The sequence below is a fragment of the Culicoides brevitarsis genome, chromosome 3 (genome assembly GCF_036172545.1).
Source record: "Culicoides brevitarsis isolate CSIRO-B50_1 chromosome 3, AGI_CSIRO_Cbre_v1, whole genome shotgun sequence".
In the NCBI taxonomy this organism is placed as follows: Eukaryota; Metazoa; Arthropoda; class Insecta; order Diptera; family Ceratopogonidae; genus Culicoides; species Culicoides brevitarsis.
Genome location: NC_087087.1, coordinates 29,612,051 through 29,633,730, shown reverse-complemented (window position 1 = coordinate 29,633,730; position 21,680 = coordinate 29,612,051). Strand labels below are relative to the sequence as shown.

Below are 21,680 nucleotides of genomic sequence, written 5' to 3'. Positions count from 1 at the left end.
TCACTTAAGTTTGACTTAAGAAAAATTAATGGAAATTTTTACTTTTTGAAATTTTACAAAAAATATTTTTTTTATTTTTACTTTTTCCTTAACTAAAGCTTAAGTCAAAAGCCAAAAAAGTTAATATTTTGTCAAAATACTTTTTTGACTTAAACTTGTAACTTAAACATAAACTTTGACTTAGGTTTAAGTCAAAAGAATATTTTGACTTAAGCTTAAGTTTAAGAAAAAGTTAAGTCAAGTGATTTTTTTTTGCATTTTCAACCCCATTTCTGAAATAAATTCTTTATTTTAAAATTTTTAAGTGAATTAATTCAACGTAAGTCAAACTTAAGTGATTTTTACTTAAGCTTAAGTCATAAGTCAAATAACTTAATAACTTAAAGTAACAAATTTTTGCATTTTTTTCCTTCTTTATCTGAAATTTTAATTTCTTTTACGTTTTTCAGGGCAAATGCAACGTCACCATCGACATAACCTCAATCGAAAATGACCAAACATCAAGCAACGATTTAAATCCCTTCAATTTCAACGCAATCTCCCCATACCAATCGCCAACCACACAAACGCAAACCGACTCTGAATACTTTGCACGAAGTCAGAAGCCCCAAAAACCCAAATTGTCGGCGCTAATTCCCGCAATTTCAATTTCCGCCGAAGCAGATTTCGAAAAAGATGTCAGTGTGCCCGCTGTGAGACCCACGAATTTGATCATCCCGACGCTGATGATTCAGACACCAAGTCCAACGATGGAACACAAAACGCCTCCGGTATTAAATACTCTTCCTGGCTCACCGCCTCCGCAAGAAACAAATAATTGCACGTCGACGTCGTCGGACTCAAAAAACTTTGTGTTTCCACCGAGCAAAGCACAGCAGAAAAAGTAAAGAATTTTCACTTTTTTTTTATTTTTTTTCCTCCTTAGATCCCCGAGTGAGATGAGAAAAGTTTCTGTGAACAAAAAAAAATTAAATTAGGAAAAAAATTTTAATTTTTTTTTTAATTTCAAAGAAGTTTTTCATATTTTTTTAAAATAATTTTAAAGATAAATTTATTAAAACCATCGTTAAACTTGAGAATAAGATGAAAAAAAAAATTCAAAAAATTTTCAAAAAAATTAAAAAAATCATAAAATTTTGAAAAAAAAATTCCATTCAATAAATTTAAAAATTTTGAAGAATTTTTTGACATTTTCAAAAGCATTTCAAATGACTTTTAGGAAAATTCATCAAAAACTTATGAAAAAAATTTCTAAAAATTCAGAACATTTTTCGTTTAAAAAAGATGAAATGCAATGATAATTTTGAAAAATTATAAAAATTTAAAAATCTTCAAAATTTAGAGAAAATAAAAAAAACTCTTAATAATTAAAAAAAAAATTTAAAAAAAAAAATTTAAAAAAAAAAAATTAATTAAAAAATTTAAAAAAATTTAAATTTAAAAAAATTTAAATTAAAATAATTTTAAAAAATTTTTAAATTAAAATAATTTTTTAGATTTTTCAAAAAATTGAAACAAAAAATTCTAAAAATTTTAAATAAACTTCTTAATCCTTGTACAAAAAAAAATTAAAAAAAGAAGAAAAAATTAATTAAAATTTTAAATATTCGAGAAATTCATGAAAAATTTCTTTAAAGCAAAATTATCTGGATTTGGCTAAGTATCAAAGCTTGTTTCACAGATATTTTTCTATCTCACTTTTTCTGTTACAAACACAACATTTTTTGTCATATACATAATTTTTCCGATTTTTTCCATCAATACAAGTCCGAATTCTTGAAAAATCTCCGTCTAACGATTTTCTAAAAGAAAAAAAAGTTGAAAAAAACTCAAGGTAAAGTCCACACAAAAGTTTCTGTTTTACGTTTTTTTTTTCTTTCATTTTTTTCGTAGACTATCCCAGCATCAGAGTGAAACTAATAAAAAATCAGCTTCATTAGATTTCCCCTTTGTCCCACCATTAATCACAATCACGACAAATAACGACGATACCACGACAACTGAGTCCGATGCGGATCTCAGCAGCACAGCAAATACCTCTTCCAGTCACACGACAACCACGACAAGCAGTAAGCCATCCATAATGCTGAGCGCCGACGGGCGTTGTGGCAATCTCACTGCCGTTGTCGCGGGTCCCTCGTCGACGTCGCTTGCGGTGCCTGGAAGTGCGGGTATGTGCTATTTGAGCCCCTTTTCTATGTGTACGCGCGGCGATCGGGCGCCCTCCGAAAGTAACTTAAGCAGTAGCGGGTATTCTAGTATGGCTAGTCCGGGTCCTTCACGTTGTGGCTCAAGTAATCCCCTGTTTCCAAGCGAAATGGATGACGCAGGATCAGGTTAGCAAAAAATATCAAAAAATTTCTTTGATTTTTCCTTTTCTTTCGTTATTTTTTTTTATCATTTTCATTTAACTTAGAATTCTTTTGTAAAAAAAACAACGAACGCTTCTTGAAAATTTTGTTCCCGCCCCCTTGTCTTTTTGCCACAACTTCGATGTTTCTCTCTTTGTCTTGAAAATTGTCTCGGAAATGTAAATTTTTATCATCATCGTGCACTTCGACGCACTCCTCCCCCTCCGATCTCCCCCCTAAAATAGTTGCTCTGAATGTTGCGATTAACCTTGAACACTAAATTTTTGTCCAAAAACACAATTTCCCTTCCTCAAATCCATAAAATGTTTAATTTTTGTCCCAAATTGGCGTTTTTGCTCTCCGCGAATTATTTTGACAGCTGTCAAAAATGTCAAAAAATATAAAAATATGGTATTATGAAGGTCACGTGGTTAAAATTTTCAAAAAAGTCAATAATTTTAATTTTTATAAAGTAAATTGGGTTGAAAATTTTTAATTTGTTCTTAAAATGGTTAAAATTTAATTTGGGATAAAATTTTTAAATATGAATTGGAAAAAAATTACAAAATATTAACAAGTTAGTCACGTGGTCTAAAATTTTTTTTTGACAGTTATCAAAATATGTGACGTTCCGTTGTAAGTAGTTGCTTTTTTTCTTAATTTTTTTCGTTTTTTGTTCAAAATTTGAATTCCTGCTAGAGTTTTGGTTCCCTTTTGAACTAAAAAATTTGTTAAATATGTGAAAAAAACGCAAACAATAGACAAAACACTGAAAAAAATTCCAGGTTCACCTGGTTCAGGCACGCACAGTAGTACACAATCGTCCTCGACACGCAGACACATACATACATCAATCTTGAAAAAACCCCAAACTCAAGAGAATAATCAAAAATCGGCAGCCGATCGTGACCAATTGTACCGTCGCTCCGACTCCGAAACGCTCTCCGACGACCCCCTAATGGAGTCGAATGACGAGGGCATCGGCACGGATCATCTGGACGAGAAAATCGAGGAAGGCAAGATCAAGAGTGCCAAAGAACTGGAAAATTACATCAGCAGCACGGAAGCGCTGCTCGAAACGGATAAAAATGCATTGTTGCCTGACGTGCCGATTGTCGTCGAAGCACTGCCCCTTGCACAACTGCAACTTCCATCGATTGTCATTCAATCGGACTCCATCGATAAAGCCATTTCGCCTGTTTCGTCACGCAGCGAGAGTCCCATAAGGTAATTTTTTTATGAAATTTTCTCATTAAAATTAATTTTTTTTAAAAGTTTTTTAAAAATAGACTGTTTTCGGTATTTTTTAGATTGAATATTTTCAAAATCTGAAACAAAAAAAAAAATCATGAATGTCAATTCAATTTAAAAAAATTTTCTTACCTTTCACAGTGATCGAAATGCCATGGGAAAATTCTCATCTCTCTTCTTCGGAAAAACGGATCAACAACTGCCATTCACGGATTCCGATGGTTTATACGATTTCCCTTCGTCTGATGGCAAAGGAGGTTCTGCATCGCATCATCGTAAAAGCACTGGGCGTCGACGTGAACGTAAAAGTTCTCGAGCTGGTAATTTCTTTCCTTTTTCATCCATCTGAAAAATTAAAAAAAAAAAATTTTTAAAGGTCTTCTTACATCTCCATCAAAATCAACGGCACATGTCAAACTAGATCTAAATGTAGTTCCGATTGTTTCGGCATCAGGCAGTGCTGGAAGCAGTCCTCCCGCATTTACGCCAGCTTCAGCGCATCCCCATCACGTTACGAAATCCCTCTCCAGTCTAAATGTCACTCGAAAAAGCCCAAAAAGGAGATATCGATGTCCCATTGCCAGTAGTTCCTCCTCCGAGTCATTGTCATCCACGCTGAAAGATACGATGCATCGCTCAACCAGAGGTAAAAACCTGAAATTTTATAAAAAATAAAAGTTTTTGTTACTAAAATTTTTTTTTAGCTTTGAGACTGCTTGCTCGAGATCAATCACGTAAGCTGTCACGAGACTCCGATGAAGATGTGGAAGATGTAAGTATTCTAGCTGAATGTCGCTCCCTCACTTTACTTCCTAAAAAACTCTTAAAACTCAATTTTCTCTTAGAACTTTTACTCAGAACTGATTTAGAAATTAATTAGAGTAGTTTAGAAAATTCTCTGGAATGAAGAAATTTTTGTTGTAGTTCTTTTCATTATTTTTAAAGTAATTTATTTAATCGATATCATTAAATCGTCGGAGCGCAGAAAAAATACATTCAAATATTGACACTCACCTTATTGTCATGTCGTTTCGTTTAGCATTCATGTCGTGAAAGAGATTTTCTTGTTTTCAATTTCACTTAAAAGCAGACGAAATCCCACAGACGTGTTGCTCTGTTGTTAGTCTTGTCTCGTTTTATCGGTATTTTATCGAAAAAAAGGTAGTGTTTGTGTCGAAAATCAAGGAATTAATGTCAGAGGTGTGATCTTTTTTTATACAAAATGATTTTTTTGGCTATTTTGTTTGATTTTGAAAAGTTTTTACTAAAAAAAGAATTTTTAGCCTTCAATTTCTCATTTGTTTCAATCTAAAAGGGCAACTTTTGAATTTTTGCCCATTTGCCCTTCAGCTTTCCATTAATTTTAATCTAAAAGGGTAACTTTTGAATTTTTGCCCATTTGCCCTTCAGTTTCTCATTAATTTTAATCTAAAAGGGTAACTTTTGAATTTTTGCCCATTTGCCCTTCAGTTTCTCATTAATTTTAATCTAAAAGGGTAACTTTTGAATTTTTGCCCATTTGCCCTTCAGTTTCTCATTAATTTTAATCTAAAAGGGTAACTTTTGAATTTTTGCCCGTTTGCCCTTCAGCTTTTCATTAATTTTAATCTAAAAGGGTAACTTTTGAATTTTTGCCCATTTGCTATTCAGCTTCCCATTAATTTCAATCTGAAAGGACAACTTTTAATTTTTTTTCCCATTTGTCCTTCAGCTTTCCATTAATTTCAATCTAAAAGGGCTACTTTTGAATTTTTGCCCTTCAGCTTTTCATTAATTTCAATCTGAAAGGGCAACTTTTGAATTTTTGCCCATTTGCCCTTCAGTTTCTCATTAATTTTAATCTAAAAGGGTAACTTTTGAATTTTTGCCCATTTGCCCTTCAGCTTTTCATTAATTTTAATCTAAAAGGGTAACTTTTGAATTTTTGCCCATTTGCCCTTCAGTTTCTCATTAATTTTAATCTAAAAGGGTAACTTTTGAATTTTTGCCCATTTGCCCTTCAGTTTCTCATTAATTTTAATCTAAAAGGGTAACTTTTGAATTTTTGCCCATTTGCCCTTCAGCTTTTCATTAATTTTAATCTAAAAGGGTAACTTTTAATTTGCTATTCAGCTTCCCATTAATCAATCTGAAAGGACAAATTTGTCCTTCAGCTTTCCATTAATTTTAATCTAAAAGGGCAACTTTTGAATTTTTGCCCTTCAGCTTCCCATTAATTTCAATCTGAAAGGGCAACTTTTGAATTTTTGCCCATTTGCTCTTCAGCTTCCCATTAATTTTAATCTAAAAGGGCAACTTTTGAATTTTTGCCCATTTGCCCTTCAGTTTCTCATTAATTTTAAAAGGGTAACTTTGAAAATTTGGGCATTAATTTTAATCTTTTAAATTTTTTGTCCATTTTCTTGCACATTAAAATTAAATTTCATTAAAATTTCAACCAAAAAGGGCAACTTTTTGCCCTTTTTCAAAAATCCCCTTCCACGCCTCTGATAAAAAAAAACCAACCACGTATTCCTTGCAAATTTCTCGCTGATTTTATGCAAAAATTCAAAAACTTTTCTCACCTTCTATCGAAATTCCGTCTCTGCAACCACATTATCCTAATGAAATCTTGTAAATATATATTTCGTCTCTCCTTGATCCCCTTCGACATGTATCTTGTTACTACTTTTGATAACGTGATAAACGTTAAAACCTAAATCGCGATGAATATTCATGTCATGTCACATCTCTTTATGCTAAATGGTAGTTTAGAATCTTGTTACATTCGTGAAATTCATCAAATCATCATCATCATGTCATAAAAATTCATCAACATTTTGCATGCAAAGTAGAAAATTGTAGAAGTTTAAGCTCTCGTGATCGAAAATTTGCGCCGTTCTTGTTCGGCGAAGCCGCCGTTGCTTTTGGCTGGTTCATATTTTGTACATAAATCCAAAAATTAATCGAAATCATCATCATCCGTGACTGTGAAGCCAGCTTTTGTGTCAATGTCGCCAAAAAAATGCACGAATTTTTAGAGAATTCTCCTGTTTTTCCGTTCTTCCGGGAATCTTGAACTATGAACTGAAGGCTATTTTATAATTTTCCTTAAAAAAAAATGAATTTTTGGTTGAATTTTCTGCTCTACTCTATAAAACTCGATCTTTTACATGTAAAACTTTTGAAAAAAAAATCACTTTTAATGCTGAAAATCTGTACATAACAAGGCCACTCCATTGTCCGCCTCTGCGAAACTCAAGAATATTCCACACTGTACAGTAAAATTCACAAAAGTCAAAACGACAGATGATGATGAGAATGATGATGATGCAAATTCTTTACGCGCTGCAAAACCACTGCAAGCGCCCACGAGTAAAATTAGCCGTTTACGTGCCATTGGACACCAAATTAGGTAACAACACACGCGTTCTTTGATTTTTTTCAATTTTTTTGTAAATTTTTATAGATTTTTTTGACACGTAAAATTAAAATTCTTCACACGCTTCTTTTGTCAATCGAAAAAATTTGAAAGTCTGAAAAGTCAGTCCACACAGTTCTGTTTAAATTTAGTCCCTTGAGTGTGTGACGCGACGCAAATCGACCAAAAATAATAAAATTTTTGATTTTTTCCCCCTAGATTTCTTCGTAGACTCGAAAAATCCATTAAAACCCGCACCCAGTTCATGGCTGTGGCGACTTCCGATAGCGGACCTGAAATAGACGACGACGATTCATCCTGCAACGATTCGCCAAAGATCACGTCGCCACTCATCAAGCAATCCAGCGGCGGCGGGGGAGGGGGAGGCACAGCTGCAACTCCGCAAGGCAACAATCAAAAGCATAACGTGTTGATACGGCAAAAAGCTAGTTATAGAAATTCTGTAGATATTTAAAAAAAATTAATTAATTAAAAAAAAAATGTAAAAAAATTAATTTAAAAAAAATTAAGAAAATCGCTCAGAATAATTAGCTGTGCAAAATTCTAGAATTAAATGATGGAAAAAAAATTGTACATAAAAAAATGTTTAAAAATATTTAAAAAAAAAATACGCTTATTGAATGTTTATTGTGGACAAGCTCATTAACGCAATTTTCTATCCACTAAAAAAAAATAAATTTAACAAATAAATAAAAAGAGCAATTTTGTAAACTATTATTCCTATGAAACAACAAAAAAAAATCTTAACTTGAGCAATATTTGCCTAAAATTTGCTGTTTTTTATTGTAAAATAATTAAAAAAAATTTTAATTGAACTCACTTTTCTCGTATATTTGTGATAAGAAAGAGTAGAATTTCAGAGAAAAATAAACACAGAAAATGTAAATATTTAAAATCTGTTAATTTAAGCGGTATTTCTAAGCTAAAAAAGATATGAGTGTAGATGAAAAAAATATAATTATGAAAAAAAAAATCAGAAAAAATAGAGCATATTAAAAGTATAAATATAAAAATGTCAACCAAATGTGCACTTTGACATCCGAGTTAAAAAAAAAATATTTAAAAAAAATAAATAAAATAAAGTTCCAATTTTCAAATATATTTAATTTAAATTTTTAATTATTAATTTTTTTTAATAAAAAAAAACTTTTTAAATTAAAACTTAATATTTTAAAGAAAATTAAATTTTATTTACAAAATTATATAAAATTAAATTTATTTTTTTATAATTAAAATAAATTTAAAAAAAATAATTTAAATATATATTTTTTGAACAAATTTATTTAAAAAGTAAATATTCATTTATTTTGATTTAATTAATTTATAACTTAAAAATTTTATAAAATAAATAAATTAAACTTATTTTTATTAATTTTATTATTTTAAAATTTAAATATTTGATAATTTAATTTTATTTTATTTAAAATTTAATTATTTTAAAAATTGAAAATTCTATAAAAATTTAATATCAATTTATTTAAAAATAAAATTAAATAAATTTTAATTTTTTAAAAAATATTTTAATATTTAATATTTTTAAATATTTTTCTAAAAACTCGAAACTTTTCTAATATTTTATTTTTAAATTTTCAATTATTAAATTTTTTTTAATAAAAAAAACTAATTAAACTAAAACTTAATATATTAAAAAAATTTAAATTTTATTTAAAAAATTATATACTAAAATTAAATTAATTTTTATTATTTTTATTTTATTTTATTATTTTTATTATTTTTTAATAAATAAAAAAAAATAATTTAAATATATTTTTTTAAACAAATTTATTTAAAAAGTAAATATTTATTTATTTAAATTTAGTTAATTCATAACTTAAAAATTTTATAAAATAAATAAATTTATTTATTTTAATTAATTTTATTATTATAAAATTCAAAGACTTGATAATTTAGTTTTATTTTATTTAAAAATTAAAAATTCTATAAAAAAAAAAGAAAATTTTATATTAATTTATTTAAAAATAAAATTAAATTTAAATTAAATAAATTTTTATTTTTTTCTAAATATTTTAATATTCAATATTTTAATTTATTTAATATTTTTTCTAAAAACTCGAAATTTGTCTATAAAATATTTTATTTTTTAAATTTCTGAGATTAATTATTTTTTAATACTTAACATAATTTAATATTTCGGATTAAAAGACCAAAAAAACTTCTAAATATTCTAAAACTGAAATGTGCTCTTTTTTAATTAACTAAAAAAATTGCATAAAATAAAAATAATTTTATCTCGAAATTTTTATTCTCAAATTAAATTTTTAATAATTAAATACGACATTTTATAAATGTAACACACTCAAAAATAAAATAATTAATTAAAAGCACTTTTATGAAAAAAAATAACATTTTAATGCAATATAATAACAGATAAATTCTTGTGTTGAGTTGTTGTTCAAAACAAAAAATTAAAAAAAAAATAAAATTTATTGTAAATGTTAAAAAAATAGTTAATGAATATTAAATAATTGATTAATAAATATATAAAATAAGTTTTATTCCCAAATTTTAAAAAATTAAAAAAAAAATGTAAATCTTTATGAATATTTAAAAAAATTATTCGATAAATAATTAAAAAAGCAAATTAATTTTAACTGAACAAAAAATAATTAATAAAAAAATATTTGTTTAATAAAAAAAAAATAATTTTCTTTCGTGTAATGTTAACATGAGTCGTTATTTTTTTACAACCATGAAATTTTCTTTAATTAAAAAAAATTACTGCTTTCGAAATTAAATTTTAAGGCTTCATTTTCGTTTTTCAAGTCAACCTTTCAAGATGCAACTCTGGATTTTCCTATTTTTGCTAAATTTTTGGCAAATTAATGGACAATTATCAAAGCAAAGTATTTTTTTTCCTCGAATTTTTCCTTTAAAAAAAAATTAAATCGATTTTTTTCTGATAGAATGCCAAGAATACGGTAAGTTAGTTTACGAATCAGAAAGTTCCCCAACTCTCCATCTCGAGGCATCGTCAAATTCCGTCTCGAAATGCGGCATTGTCGAAACCCCGTTGATAGTTGCGGGCACCAAAGCCAAACTCGCTGAATTCCCTCACATGGCGCTCATCGGTTATGGATCTCCCGTCGCTGGATGGCATTGCGGCGGCTCAATTATCAGCGAAACTGCGATTTTATCCGCGAGTCATTGCATTTCGCATCCCACAGATGGTGCTGCAAGTGTCGTTCGTGTCGGAATTGTGAAACGAGATGACACTGGCGGCATGCAAGAGTTAAAAATCTCGAAAATCATCGCGCATCCGGACTACAAATCGGATATCAAGTATCATGACATCGCTTTGTTCAAGTTGGCGTCGAAAATTGCCTTTAATGCGAACATTCGTCCGGCTTGTTTGAACACGGATCCAAATTTGGCGTGGGAAAAGGCGATTGTCATTGGATTTGGGCAAGTTTCGTCAGATGGACCGACGTCAGAGCATCTCATGAAAGTCTCGTTGAGCAATTATCCGAGGAATGAGTGCGAAAAAACGTACAAAGATAATGCTGGAATGCCGCAGGGACTGTTGGAGAGCCAATTTTGCGCCGGAGAAGTTGCTGGCGGGAAAGATTCGTGTCAAGGAGACTCGGGAGGTGCCATTCAAGTCGTATTGAAGGACCCTTATTGCATGTACAGCATCATTGGCGTCGTTTCGTTTGGCAAAATGTGCGCTTTTGCGAACAGTCCGGGGATTTATACGAAAGTGGCGAGCTATATTCCGTGGATTGAACAAAATGCCTTCAATTAATGAAGAAAATTGGGAGCTTCTGATGAGGAAATAAAATTATTTTGCTCCGAAAAGTCCATTTTTGGCATTTTTAGTCAACTTAAGCTTCATTAAATCGTCTAAAAAGAGAAAAAAATTAAAAGGCTTCAAAAATTTCATCAAAATTAAGAGACCTGAACAGGTTTTCTACAAAAAATTCCATATTGTCTTACTGAAATCCATCAAAAATTCAGTAAAATCACCGTTTTAGGTAGAAATTTAAAATTTTATCAAGTAACTTGTATGATTCATCCTCCATACTGCCACAGAAAATCTCAAAAATTGAATTTTTGTAAGTTATAGACACAAAATGGCTGAAAAAGGTCCTGTGATGAGTAATAAAATCGAATAAAACTCGCAGTTTGGAACTAAATCTTCACATTCAAGCACAGAAAGCATCAGCAAAAGTTCACATTTCTTGTCTCTCGGTCTGTACAGCAATTTTTCGGCTTTTGTAGTACGATCGAGATATGGGGCAAGTGGATTTTTTCACAACAAATCAAGAAAAAAGTCTTTCGATCCCTAAATTATCGCTGTTCCTCAATTAATTTGTTGGAAATTTGAAGTACGGTGACGATTTGGGGGTTGAGGGACTCAAAAAACTGCGAATTTCAACCAAAAAGTATTTTAGTTCCTTGATCCTTGTCTGAACTTCAGTCATTGAAAGCATGAAGTACGGCAGAGATTTGGGGATTATGATGCATTTTCGTCAAAAAATGAAGAAAATCCGAAAAATTCTGAGATTTACTCGTCCTAAGTCATCACTGTGGTTCAGTTGCTTTAAAATTTTTGAAGTACGGTGAAGACTTGGGGTGAGAAACTCTTGAAATCATCAAAAATTTGAATTTAAAGCTCTAAGTTAGTTTCAAAAAAGGTCAAATTTTTCCTATTTCATCGCCAGTACCGCATTTCTTGTCAATATTTTGCAGTACGGTGAAGATATGGGGGCAACTAGACCTTCAAACATCAAAATTTCAACCTTCAATTCTGAAAGTCAAAAATCGTAAGAAAAGTTCGTCCCAAGTCATCATAGAACTTCATTAATATTTAAAAATTTGAAGTACGGTGAAGATTTGGGGTGAAAAGTTCTGAAAATCAACGTTATAAAATCGAAAAAAAATATTTTTTTCAAAAAAAATTTCATGATCTTGTTCATTTTTTGATAAATTTTGAAAAAAAAAATAAAAATTTACGTACACAGGTTAGAATTTGATATTTTTATGTTTTTTTGAATTTTTTTATTAAAGTTTTAAAAAATATTAAATTAAATTATTAATTATTAAATTAAAAAAAAATTAATTTGCATTTTTATTAAGCTTTTAAAATGTAAAATAGTTTTTAAAAAATATTTTTAATTAATAAAAATTGTGAAAAAATATTCAAAAATATCAATTTAATAATTTTTAATTTTTTTTTTCATAATTTTTATTAATTAAAAAAAATAAAAATTATTCAAATAGTAAAAGCTTAATAAAATTGTTTTAAATTTTAGAATTTATAATTTTTCGTTTTAAACAAAATTAAAAAAAAAAATTAATAAAAAAATTAAATTAAATAATTTTTTTAATTTAACATTGAAATTTGAAAAAAATCCAGACTTAATTATTTTTTTAGAAAATTAATTATTTTTTTTAATAAAATATTTTTTATGATCTTTTCCTAAAATACTATTTAAATTTCATAATGTTTTTTTTTAAAAAAAAGAAAAAATATATATCATATTTTTATTAAATTTCTTTTATTTTTAAATTTTTTTTCAAATTATTTTTTTTTCTTTTTAAAATAAAAAAAAAAGTTATTTAGAAAAGCAAGAAAAATATATTTTTTAACAATTTTATTTTAGAATAAATTTCAAAGAAATGCATAAAATTTTTAATTTTTATTAAAAGGAACTTTTTATTTGTCTTTCTTATTTGACTCAAAGCTTCTCTATTACACATTAAAAATAAAAAAACATAATTTTTTAAACATAAATACACATAAAAATTGTCTGAATAAAATAAAATATGGCAAAAAAAAAATAAATTCGTTGTTTAATTATTTCTTCTGTTGCTTCGCCACAGCAGCAAAGGCCTTTTCCAAGTCAAAAATGAGGTCCTCTGGATCTTCCAAGCCCACACTGAGCCTTATCAAGTTATCTGTGATGCCCAATTCTGCCCTTATCTCTGCTGGAATCGAAGCGTGTGTCATAACGGACCTAAAAAAAAAATTTTTTCGTTAAAATTGAGTTTTTTAAGGACAAAATATGAAAAACTCACGGCAATTCCGCTAAACTTTCGAATCCTCCGAGACTTTCAGCGAGCGTAAATACCTCAAGTGTCTTCAAAAAGAGACAGGAATCCTCATAGCCGCCTTTCAAGTAGAACGAAAAGACGCCACTATGCCCGCCAGTTTGTTTCAAGGCAGTTTCGTGTTGCGGATGCGACTTTAACCCCGGATGCAAGACTTTTTCGACCATCGCGTGACTTTCGAGGAATTTCGCGACAATTATCGAGTTCTTTTTGTGCTTTTCCATGCGAATATCCAACGTTTTTAGCGATCGGTTGACCTGATAGCAGTCAAATGGCGACGGAACGATGCCCGTTGAGTTCTGCAAAAACTTTAATCTCTCATAAAGTTCTTCGTTATTCATGATCGCAGCTCCCATAATGACATCCGAGTGTCCGTTCATGTATTTCGTCAACGAATACGAAACGATGTCGGCTCCCAACTCCAGAGGGCGCTGCAAATATGGCGTCAGGAAGGTATTATCGACCACAACAACGATGTCGCTCTTCAATTTGTGCGCCAAATCCGACAATTTTTTAATGTCACACACTTTCATCAACGGATTCGTGGGCGATTCCAACCACATGAGCTTCGTATTACTCTTGACACTCTTTTCAACCAGCTCCAAATTCGTGTAATCGATGAAATCCACCTCAATTCCCATCGGCAACGCCAAATTCCTGAAAAGTCGGTTTGTGCCGCCATACAAATCGTCGCCCGCGATTATGTGATCGCCCGTTTTGAGCATTGTGATGATGCACGTGGTCGCTCCAAGCCCCGAAGCGAACGTCAACCCATACTTTCCGTTGTCCAACGAAGCCAAACATGTTTCGAGACACTTGCGAGTCGGGTTACCGGAACGTGCGTACTCGAAACCCTACAAAAAACATGAAAAAATGCGGTTTAACTACAATTTACATGAGAAATATGTCGCAATTTAGCATAACTCGATCAATCTAATCGACAAAAAATTCAACAATTGACCCGAATTATGCTAATTGCGACGTAATTAAGAGCAGTTTACGGCTTACCGTATGCTGTGCCGGGGCGTATTGCTTGAAAGTTGTCGATAAACTGATTGGCGGCACGACTGCCATACTTTTCCACTGCTCCGGTTCCTGTCCCACGTGAATTGCCTTCGTTGCAAAGCCTTTGGGGGCTTGTTGGAATCCATCTAAGTCGCCATTTAGGTCCAAATATTTCTCAGCAGCGCTGAAATAACAAGAAAAATGTAAAAACACGTGAACGTGATGTTTGTTTTTAAACAAATTTGCACCTGGAGGCACGTAAATCGTCGTTAAATGAGCATTTAATGAAAGATTTTGATCGAAAACCGAGAAAATTGCGACTTAATTGTGGAAATTTACTGTTAATTTTTAAAAATACGTAATTTGTTGTCATTTTTTTACATGATTTTTTCACAGCGTTCGTCTTTCTCACAGTGACAAACAAAAAAATGAGCGATTTTTCTCATTTTTTGGGAGAATTTTTTAAAGTTGTCGTAAAAGAGGTCAAAAATCTCTCCAAAATTTATTTATTTTTTTCATTCGTTGACGAAATTCGGATGATTCATCAACGAATACTAACAAAAATCTACCCTTTCCATAGGTTATTGACACAAAATGGCTGAAAAAGGTCCTGTGATGAGTAATAAAATCGAATAAAACTCAAAGTTTGGAACTAAATCCTCACATTCAAGCACAGAAAGCATCAGCAAGAGTTCACATTTCTTGTCTCTCGGTCTGTACAGCAATTTTTCGGCATTTGTAGTACGATCGAGATATGGGGCAAGTGGATTTTTTCACAACATATCAAGAAAAAAGTCTTTCAATGCCTAAATTATCGCTGTTCCTCAATTAATTTGTTGGAAATTTGAAGTACGGTGACGATTTGGGGGTTGAGGGACTCGAAAAACTGCGAATTTTAGCCAAAAAATGTAAAAAAGTATTTTAGTTCCTTGATCCTTGTCTGAACTTCAGTCATTGAAAGCATGAAGTACGGCAGAGATTTGGGGATTATGATGCGAAATCGTCAAAAAATGAAGAAAATCCGAAAAACTCATCAAATGTTGAGAGATTTACTTGTCCTAAGTCATCGCTGTGGTTCAGTTGCTTTAAAATTTTTGAAGTACGGTGAAGACTTGGGGTGAGAAACTCTTGAAATCATCAAAAAATTGCCTCTTAAGTTCTCGATAAGCTCTAAAAAAGGTCAAATTCTTCCTATTTCATCGCCAGTACAGCAATTCTTGTCAATATTTTGCAGTACGGTGAAGATATGGGGGCAACTAGACCTTCAAACATCAAAATTTCAACCCTCAATTCTGTAAAAGTTCAAAACTCTTAAAGAAAATTCGTCCCAAGTCATCATTGAACTTCATTAATTTTCAAAAATTTGAAGTACGGTGAAGATTTGGGGTGAAAATTCCTCAAAAATCATCATTTTTCATTAAAAATCATCAAAAACTTGTCACTAATCGCCTTTTCTGACGTAATTAATCAAAAATAATCAAACACTATCTTGTCTCCGTTGTCGCTTATTATCACGGAGATTCGTTGCGTGTTTATCATTGATCAAGTTCAATTTAAAAAAATTCTTTCTGCTTCGCTACAAAGGCTCTTAATTTCATGCGAAGGTCATTCAACATAATTATTAGTGCAATTTTGACGAAAGAGAGACGGCAAAAGGCAAAAACTGGTTGCTATGTCGTCGTGTCAAACACTTGTTTTTGTCAAATTCGAAAATTTTTGAGATCAAAACAAATAAAACTGTTCAAATTTTGATCGCTGACATGCGAAAAAAATTTTTTTATCGTTCACATTTTTTATTAGAATTTTTTTATGAGTCGCAAAGTAAGAATTCACGTGTCAGAATCATTTCTTTTTGAAGAATTTCAATGTAAAAGACAAGTTTCCGTATTTTTTTCATACATTATTATGAAATCGCCGCCGTATATGCGTTACGTTCTCGTACAAATATAGATCAAGGTCATTTTCTTTCACAGTTTTAGCAGCGTTTACGCGTGTCGCTCGACCATGAACTAGAGAGACAACCACTTCCTATTTAATTCACTGAGGTTACTCACCTGTTGTGATGCCCATTTGTGCTTTTATCTGCCATTTCTTTATATTTTTTATTTAAATTTTTATTTATTTTACGTTTTGTTTGTATTTACTTTTTTTTTACGAAAACACAAAAAAATAATAATTATAGAGACAAACACTTGAAATTACGCCAAAATAAAAAAAAATAAAATTCTACGTCAAAAATCAACCTTTCGGTGTGGCGTTCGAGCGAAGACTGAGCGTGTCTCCTTTGAAAAAAAATTCTTTTAAAATGATTCGACGTTCAACGTTGATGATGATGAGTTATGTTTTGTGTCAAGTGAAAATAAAAAAAAATAAAACTGTGAACTGAATCACATGTGAGTTTATGACGTAGAATTTTTGCTAGTTTTATCTCTTCTATCTCTTTTCAGAGAGGTTCTTTTAACAAAAAAACAAGCAGTTTGGGGGTCAATGTGGTATTACGTAACGATAAAGGCAAATCTTAATGTGATGTGATTCGGGTAAGAGTTCAGCAAATATGAGAGAGAATTCTCCTTTAATTGTGTTTGTTCGCGAGAAGCATGCGTAATGCGAGGCACTAACACAAAAGTATAGTTTCTTATCATTCTAGTGCACGGTATCGCGTACGAGTTTGTGCCTAAATTGTAAACAGAGAGAGTTAACAGTGAATGAGCTTTTGTTGGATCGATGGTTTTAGCGCGATACGTTAACTGAATGTTTTTAATGGATTTCTTTTCAGTAAAAAATCAAAAATTTTAAGAATTATTTCAAAGGTTGTTTTAGACATAATATGTAAAGTGTTTTGATCATTTGTCAGAAAATATATCTTAGATTGGATGAATGCTTTAAGTGTCTTTTAAGCAAATTTTCAGCTTTTTTGTTAATATCTTCTTCAGCTCGTTAAGTAATAATCTATGAAACTGTTCAGGAAATTTCAACATCTTTCATTACTTAAGAGGTCTTTGTGAAGGCATAGGATAGTTGGTATTATGCTACTGAGTATTTTTTTATAGTTATTTTTTTATTAAACGTTCATTGATTTGGTTCACATACTTATCGGGATAGTTTTAGCTGATCAGCAGTATATGATTCTCAAGAAGTGGCACAGCTGACCATTATTTAACATATTCATAAGTTACTGATTCAGTTTGGAATCAATTTTCCTTCCGCTGCTTTTTAATGCTCTTAGTGCTTTTACTTTGAGATAATTATTGAGATATTAAGAGTTATGAGATAATTTGATCACAGATCTGTAAGCTGTTAAAGTTTGTAAAACATCATACAGTAGTACGGTAGAGTTGCTTGGCTATTGTTCATTCTTATTGAAAGTTTATAAAGTATCAAAAGAAAATTCTCGCCAATTAAAGATTTAGAAGTATTTCTTCTTCTTGTTGGTTTCATTCGATGACTTGATCCAGCTATTTTATCATACTTGTATTACACGAATTTACGTTTAACTTGAGCTTGTTCATATTGAGGTACTTCGGACTGCTTAACAAATCGAAAAGCAGTTTTGGGTATGCTTCCTTGAAAGTATCTGCATTGCTTCCCAAGATGAGGTCAATATAACATTATGCTTGTAAATAATGGCGCATATTCCATATCTTGATGTTTAAGGTTCTGCTATCGATCTCGTAGTTCCTTTTTAATCCTTTTAAATGTTGGATCGAGAAAAAATATTTAATTAACAGTTTTAATTTTAAAATAAAAAAATAATTACCTTAAGCTATTGGAAGTTCATCAGCTGAGTTGATTTCTATGGTAAGTGATAAGTTAAATTTGCATTAATTAGGTCTAATATTGCATTGAAATCTTTTTTATAGAAAACTTTTCCTATCCTAAACCTAAAAAGAAATAAAAATTAGTTTTATGTATTTCAATATTGTAATTTCAACATCTTATGAACATTTCATTCATACTTATCTCTCATTTTTTCAAGTACATCTCTCGAATGCAGTTTATAGCTTGAATTTCATCAGAAAATGTTATCTTTCGAGCATGACTTTCAACTTTTTTAAACGTTTCAATCCTTTCATAAGCTTTATCTAATCTCTACGGAAACTTTCATTCAAAAACCGGCATTTTCAGGAAGATTTCTTATCTTAAGTGCTTTGCGTTAAGTGATGTAAACTCTTATCATACTTTGACTAAAACTACTTTTTAATAGACACGAGAGTTTGAATGAGACAAATATTTAAGTAAGTCAAATATTGAGAGAAAGAGAGTGTTGACCGTCTGGTGAACTAATTATGATAAAGGGAACTAAATTATTGGATTTAAAATATTTTTTTTTTCTAATATTTTAATAGTCAAAAGTTTAAAAAATTAAAAAAAAAATCTTCAAAAAATTTTTTTAAAAAAAGCTTTAAGTTTTCCTTTTTAAAAAAAAATACTTTCGAAATTACTTTTAAAAAATTATTGTCGAAAAATTTTTATTTTTTAAAACAAAATAAAAATTAAATGAAATTAAATTTAATTAAATTTAATAAATTTAATTAAATTAATTTTTTTTATTTTGTTTTTAAAAACAAAAAATTTTTCGACAATAATTTTTTAAAAGTAATTTCGAAAGTATTTTTTTTTTAATTTAATTTTAATTTAAATTAAAATTAATAAAAAAAAAAAATTTGGGTCAAAATCTTTTAAAAAAATTTAGAGCAGCTTTAAAAAAAATATTTAAAAAAACAAAATAAAATTACTTACCAGCTATTTCCCATTGAACTTTTTTGATATATTTTCTAACGAATTTTTGTTAAAATTCCACTTTTGATTCGTTCATAACTTTAATTCACTTTACCTTTGTTCGGATTTTGTCATATCGTTAATTCGTAATTTGTAATCAAATCATCTGTTTTGAACAGCTGTTTAAAGTTTGCTTGTTTTGTTTGCTAAAAATTTAATAATTTCACAGTTTTCAGATATTTTTTCGAATTTCTTTAAAAGATGATTGATCCAAGTGCTTTCAAAACTTTTCTCGCTGTCGACGAGGAAGTAGCTCGATTTGCAAAAAATGTTCCAAAATCATTCTCATCAAGGGCAATTCACTCTGGACAGGAACCGGAGCAATGGAAAAGTCATTCGATCGTTCCGCCAATTCACACGAGTGTGCCTTATTACCTCGATGACATGGCAGCTCCATCGGGAGTAAGAAAAATTTAATTTTTAAAGGATTTTTGATTGATTTTTTTTCTTTTTTTACCTTTTTCAGGGATATTGGTACAGCAGAACTGGCAATCCAACACGAGAATGTCTCGAAAAATGTCTTGCTGACTTGGATGATGCGAAATTTGCCTTGACTTTTGCCTCAGGACTTGGTGCAATGTCAACAATTCTTCAAATTTTGTCCACCGGAGATCATATTTTGGCTTGTTACGACATTTATGGGTCCACGTATCAACTTTTCACGTAAGTTTTAATAATTTTTTCTATAAAAATAATTTTTTTAATTAAAATTTTTATAGAAATTCTGCAAAAAACCACGGAATTGACGCAACTTTCATCGATTTTCGTGACATCCTGACCATTCGAGCAAATCTAAGACCTTCCACGAAAGTTGTTTGGATGGAATCCGCTACAAATCCCCTTCTACGAGTATTTGACATCAAAGCTATCATTGAAGCAGTTCACCAATTTAACTCCAATATCCTCGTTATTGTCGACAATACCTTCCTAACCTCGTATTTCCTTCGTCCCCTCACTTTAGGCGTCGATATCGTCTTATATTCCCTCAGTAAATTCATGTCGGGGCACTCGGATGTCGTCATGGGAGCTCTTACAACCAACAACGAAGACCTCTACAAGCGTCTCAAGTTCTTACAAAATGGCGCCGGATGTGTTCCATCACCGTTCGACTGCTATTTGGTACAACGCAGCCTCAAAACTCTCGAAATTCGCATGAAAAGACATTTCAGAAACGCAATTTCGGTCGCCAAATTTTTAGAAAGCCATAAAAACGTCGAAAAAGTCATCCATCCAGCACTGAAATCGCATCCGGAACACGAGCTGGCGACGAAACAGGCTTCGGGGCACAGCGGCATGATCGCTTTTTACGTGAAAAACGCAAATCTCGAAGCAACAATGAACTGTTTGAAGAAGTTGAAGATGATAAAAGTCGCCGCGGGGTTGGGAGACATCGAATCGACGATTACAATTCCGTCGGTTATGTCATCGTGGCCTTTGCCGCCCGAAGATCGACTGAAATTGGGCATTACTGATAATTTAATAAGGCTCAGTGTTGGCTTAGAAGACCCTGAAGACCTTTTAAATGACTTGAATGAAGCTTTAAATTTTTAAAAATTAATAAAAAAAATTTTTTTAACTTATTTTTATATTTTATTTGTTCTGTTAAACATTTCTTTAATTATGTCATATTTTTAATGAGTTTTTTTTATTTCTCAAACATTCCAATACTTTTGTTTTAGCCTTTTTTGTAAATATTTCTCTATATAGATTAATTTTATTTTTTTTAGGTAGCATGAATTCCTTCTTTCCTTGTAAATATTCATTTTTGTTCAAATTTTAATATTTTTTTCAACATTTTTTTTTATTTAGGAATCAAAAACAAATGCTACAATGGTGGTTATTGCAATTTTTATCGACTATCAACTATTTTTCTATAAAATAAAACTTCTACAAAAAAAACTTGATTGGGATTATTTTTCGGATGACTCGATTGGAATGCATTTTTTTTCATAACAATAATTTTTTTTAATTATTTTTTAATTTTTAATCATTAGATTATTAGATTGAAGTTTCTTTACACACATCAAGATTTTTTGAAAAAAAATTAAATTAAATAATTGCTACTTTTTTAAGCGTTTAAAATTAAAATTATTTTTATAACAATTTTTTTTAATATTTAATTTTAATATTTTTAATAAATTTCAATTTGATTGAAAATTTTATCAACAAAGTGCATTTTTTAACAGAAGAATTATGTGCTTTTCATTAAGTTTAATTTTTTTTTTAATATTTTAACAATTTCTTAGACGGGATGTTTCGTACTTACTTAATTTTTTTATAAGACTCGAACACTGTTCCAGTTAATAATTATTTTTTTTTATTTTTTTAAGCTTTTTTACGGAAAAAATGACGAATTTTCTAAAATTTATTTTTTGAAAATTTAATTAATTAATTTATTATTATATTAATTTTTAATCAATAAAATTTAATTGAATTAATTATTTTAAATTAAAAAATTATTTAAAAAAATAATTATTTCCATAGTTCAATAATTATTTTAAATTTAATTAATTTTTAATTAAAATAATTTAAATTTAAATAATTTCAAAATTAAAATAATTCTTTAATGTATTTTTATAAAAATTAAAATTAAGCAAAATATTTAATTATTTTTTTTTTTAATAATTTTTTTTTTAATTAATAAATTATTATTTTAAAAAATATTTTTTTTTAATTAAATAATTATTTTTATTTAATTTTTATTAAAAAAAAAAGAATTAATATTTTTGCAATTATTTAATTAATTATTTTTTTTAAATATTGATTAAATTTAAATAATAATTAATTAAAATTAAAAAAAA

The 21,680-nt window shown here is 29.6% G+C and overlaps 4 protein-coding genes and 1 long non-coding RNA gene across 6 annotated transcripts in view; 4 read left to right on the top strand and 1 right to left on the bottom strand.

Annotated features, from left to right (window-relative positions):
• The window catches only part of LOC134835481 (uncharacterized), a 57,781-nt gene extending 50,304 nt beyond the window's left edge, over nucleotides 1-7,477 (top strand). The window contains 8 exon segments of the mRNA XM_063850360.1: nucleotides 450-883; nucleotides 1,894-2,336; nucleotides 3,137-3,578; nucleotides 3,744-3,922; nucleotides 3,979-4,248; nucleotides 4,307-4,374; nucleotides 6,812-6,996; nucleotides 7,222-7,477. Coding sequence (XP_063706430.1) covers nucleotides 450-883; nucleotides 1,894-2,336; nucleotides 3,137-3,578; nucleotides 3,744-3,922; nucleotides 3,979-4,248; nucleotides 4,307-4,374; nucleotides 6,812-6,996; nucleotides 7,222-7,477 — 2,277 coding nt within the window.
• A 2,343-nt stretch (nucleotides 7,478-9,820) lies between these two features.
• On the top strand, nucleotides 9,821-10,786 carry LOC134835480 (serine protease snake-like). Its single transcript, XM_063850359.1, has 2 exons — nucleotides 9,821-9,887; nucleotides 9,948-10,786. The coding sequence occupies exons 1-2, from the start codon at nucleotides 9,821-9,823 to the stop codon at nucleotides 10,784-10,786; spliced, it is 906 nt and encodes a 301-aa protein (XP_063706429.1).
• Nucleotides 10,787-12,674: 1,888 nt separating this feature from the next.
• Nucleotides 12,675-16,491, bottom strand: LOC134834727 (cystathionine gamma-lyase-like). Of its 2 annotated transcripts, none has more exons than XM_063849483.1 (4): nucleotides 16,155-16,491; nucleotides 14,104-14,284; nucleotides 13,063-13,949; nucleotides 12,675-13,001 (listed from the first exon to the last, which is right to left on the bottom strand). In XM_063849483.1, the coding sequence occupies exons 1-4, from the start codon at nucleotides 16,187-16,189 to the stop codon at nucleotides 12,842-12,844; spliced, it is 1,263 nt and encodes a 420-aa protein (XP_063705553.1). In that variant the 5' UTR covers nucleotides 16,190-16,491; the 3' UTR covers nucleotides 12,675-12,841. The 2 variants fall into 2 exon arrangements, with proteins under 2 accessions (XP_063705553.1, XP_063705552.1); XM_063849482.1 differs by lacking the exon at nucleotides 16,155-16,491 and adding an exon at nucleotides 14,349-14,505.
• Nucleotides 16,422-16,920, top strand: LOC134834728 (uncharacterized). The gene is made up of 3 exons (XR_010162177.1): nucleotides 16,422-16,493; nucleotides 16,548-16,637; nucleotides 16,732-16,920. It is a non-coding gene; the product is annotated as an uncharacterized LOC134834728 (long non-coding RNA).
• Nucleotides 16,921-19,033: 2,113 nt separating this feature from the next.
• LOC134834530 (putative cystathionine gamma-lyase 2) lies at nucleotides 19,034-20,795 on the top strand. The gene is made up of 3 exons (XM_063849247.1): nucleotides 19,034-19,281; nucleotides 19,346-19,542; nucleotides 19,599-20,795. Exons 1-3 carry the CDS (start codon nucleotides 19,081-19,083, stop codon nucleotides 20,428-20,430), a joined length of 1,230 nt encoding a protein of 409 aa, XP_063705317.1. The 5' UTR covers nucleotides 19,034-19,080; the 3' UTR covers nucleotides 20,431-20,795.
• Nucleotides 20,796-21,680: the final 885 nt, after the last annotated feature.

Bases quoted from the DNA above. Each gene is read 5' to 3' on its own strand.
- LOC134835480 (XM_063850359.1), top strand. From the start codon at position 9,821: ATGCAACTCTGGATTTTCCTATTTTTGCTAAATTTTTGGCAAATTAAT. The intron at 9,888-9,947 runs GTATTTTTTTTC...TTTTTCTGATAG, and splicing joins TGGACAATTATCAAAGCAAA to AATGCCAAGAATACGGTAAG.
- LOC134834727 (XM_063849482.1), bottom strand. From the start codon at position 14,473: ATGACAACAAATTACGTATTTTTAAAAATTAACAGTAAATTTCCACAA. The intron at 14,285-14,348 runs GTGCAAATTTGT...TTGTTATTTCAG, and splicing joins GACGATTTACGTGCCTCCAG to CGCTGCTGAGAAATATTTGG. The intron at 13,002-13,062 runs GTGAGTTTTTCA...TTTTTTTTTTAG, and splicing joins GAAAGTTTAGCGGAATTGCC to GTCCGTTATGACACACGCTT.
- LOC134834530 (XM_063849247.1), top strand. From the start codon at position 19,081: ATGATTGATCCAAGTGCTTTCAAAACTTTTCTCGCTGTCGACGAGGAA. The intron at 19,282-19,345 runs GTAAGAAAAATT...TACCTTTTTCAG, and splicing joins ACATGGCAGCTCCATCGGGA to GGATATTGGTACAGCAGAAC. The intron at 19,543-19,598 runs GTAAGTTTTAAT...AAATTTTTATAG, and splicing joins TCCACGTATCAACTTTTCAC to AAATTCTGCAAAAAACCACG.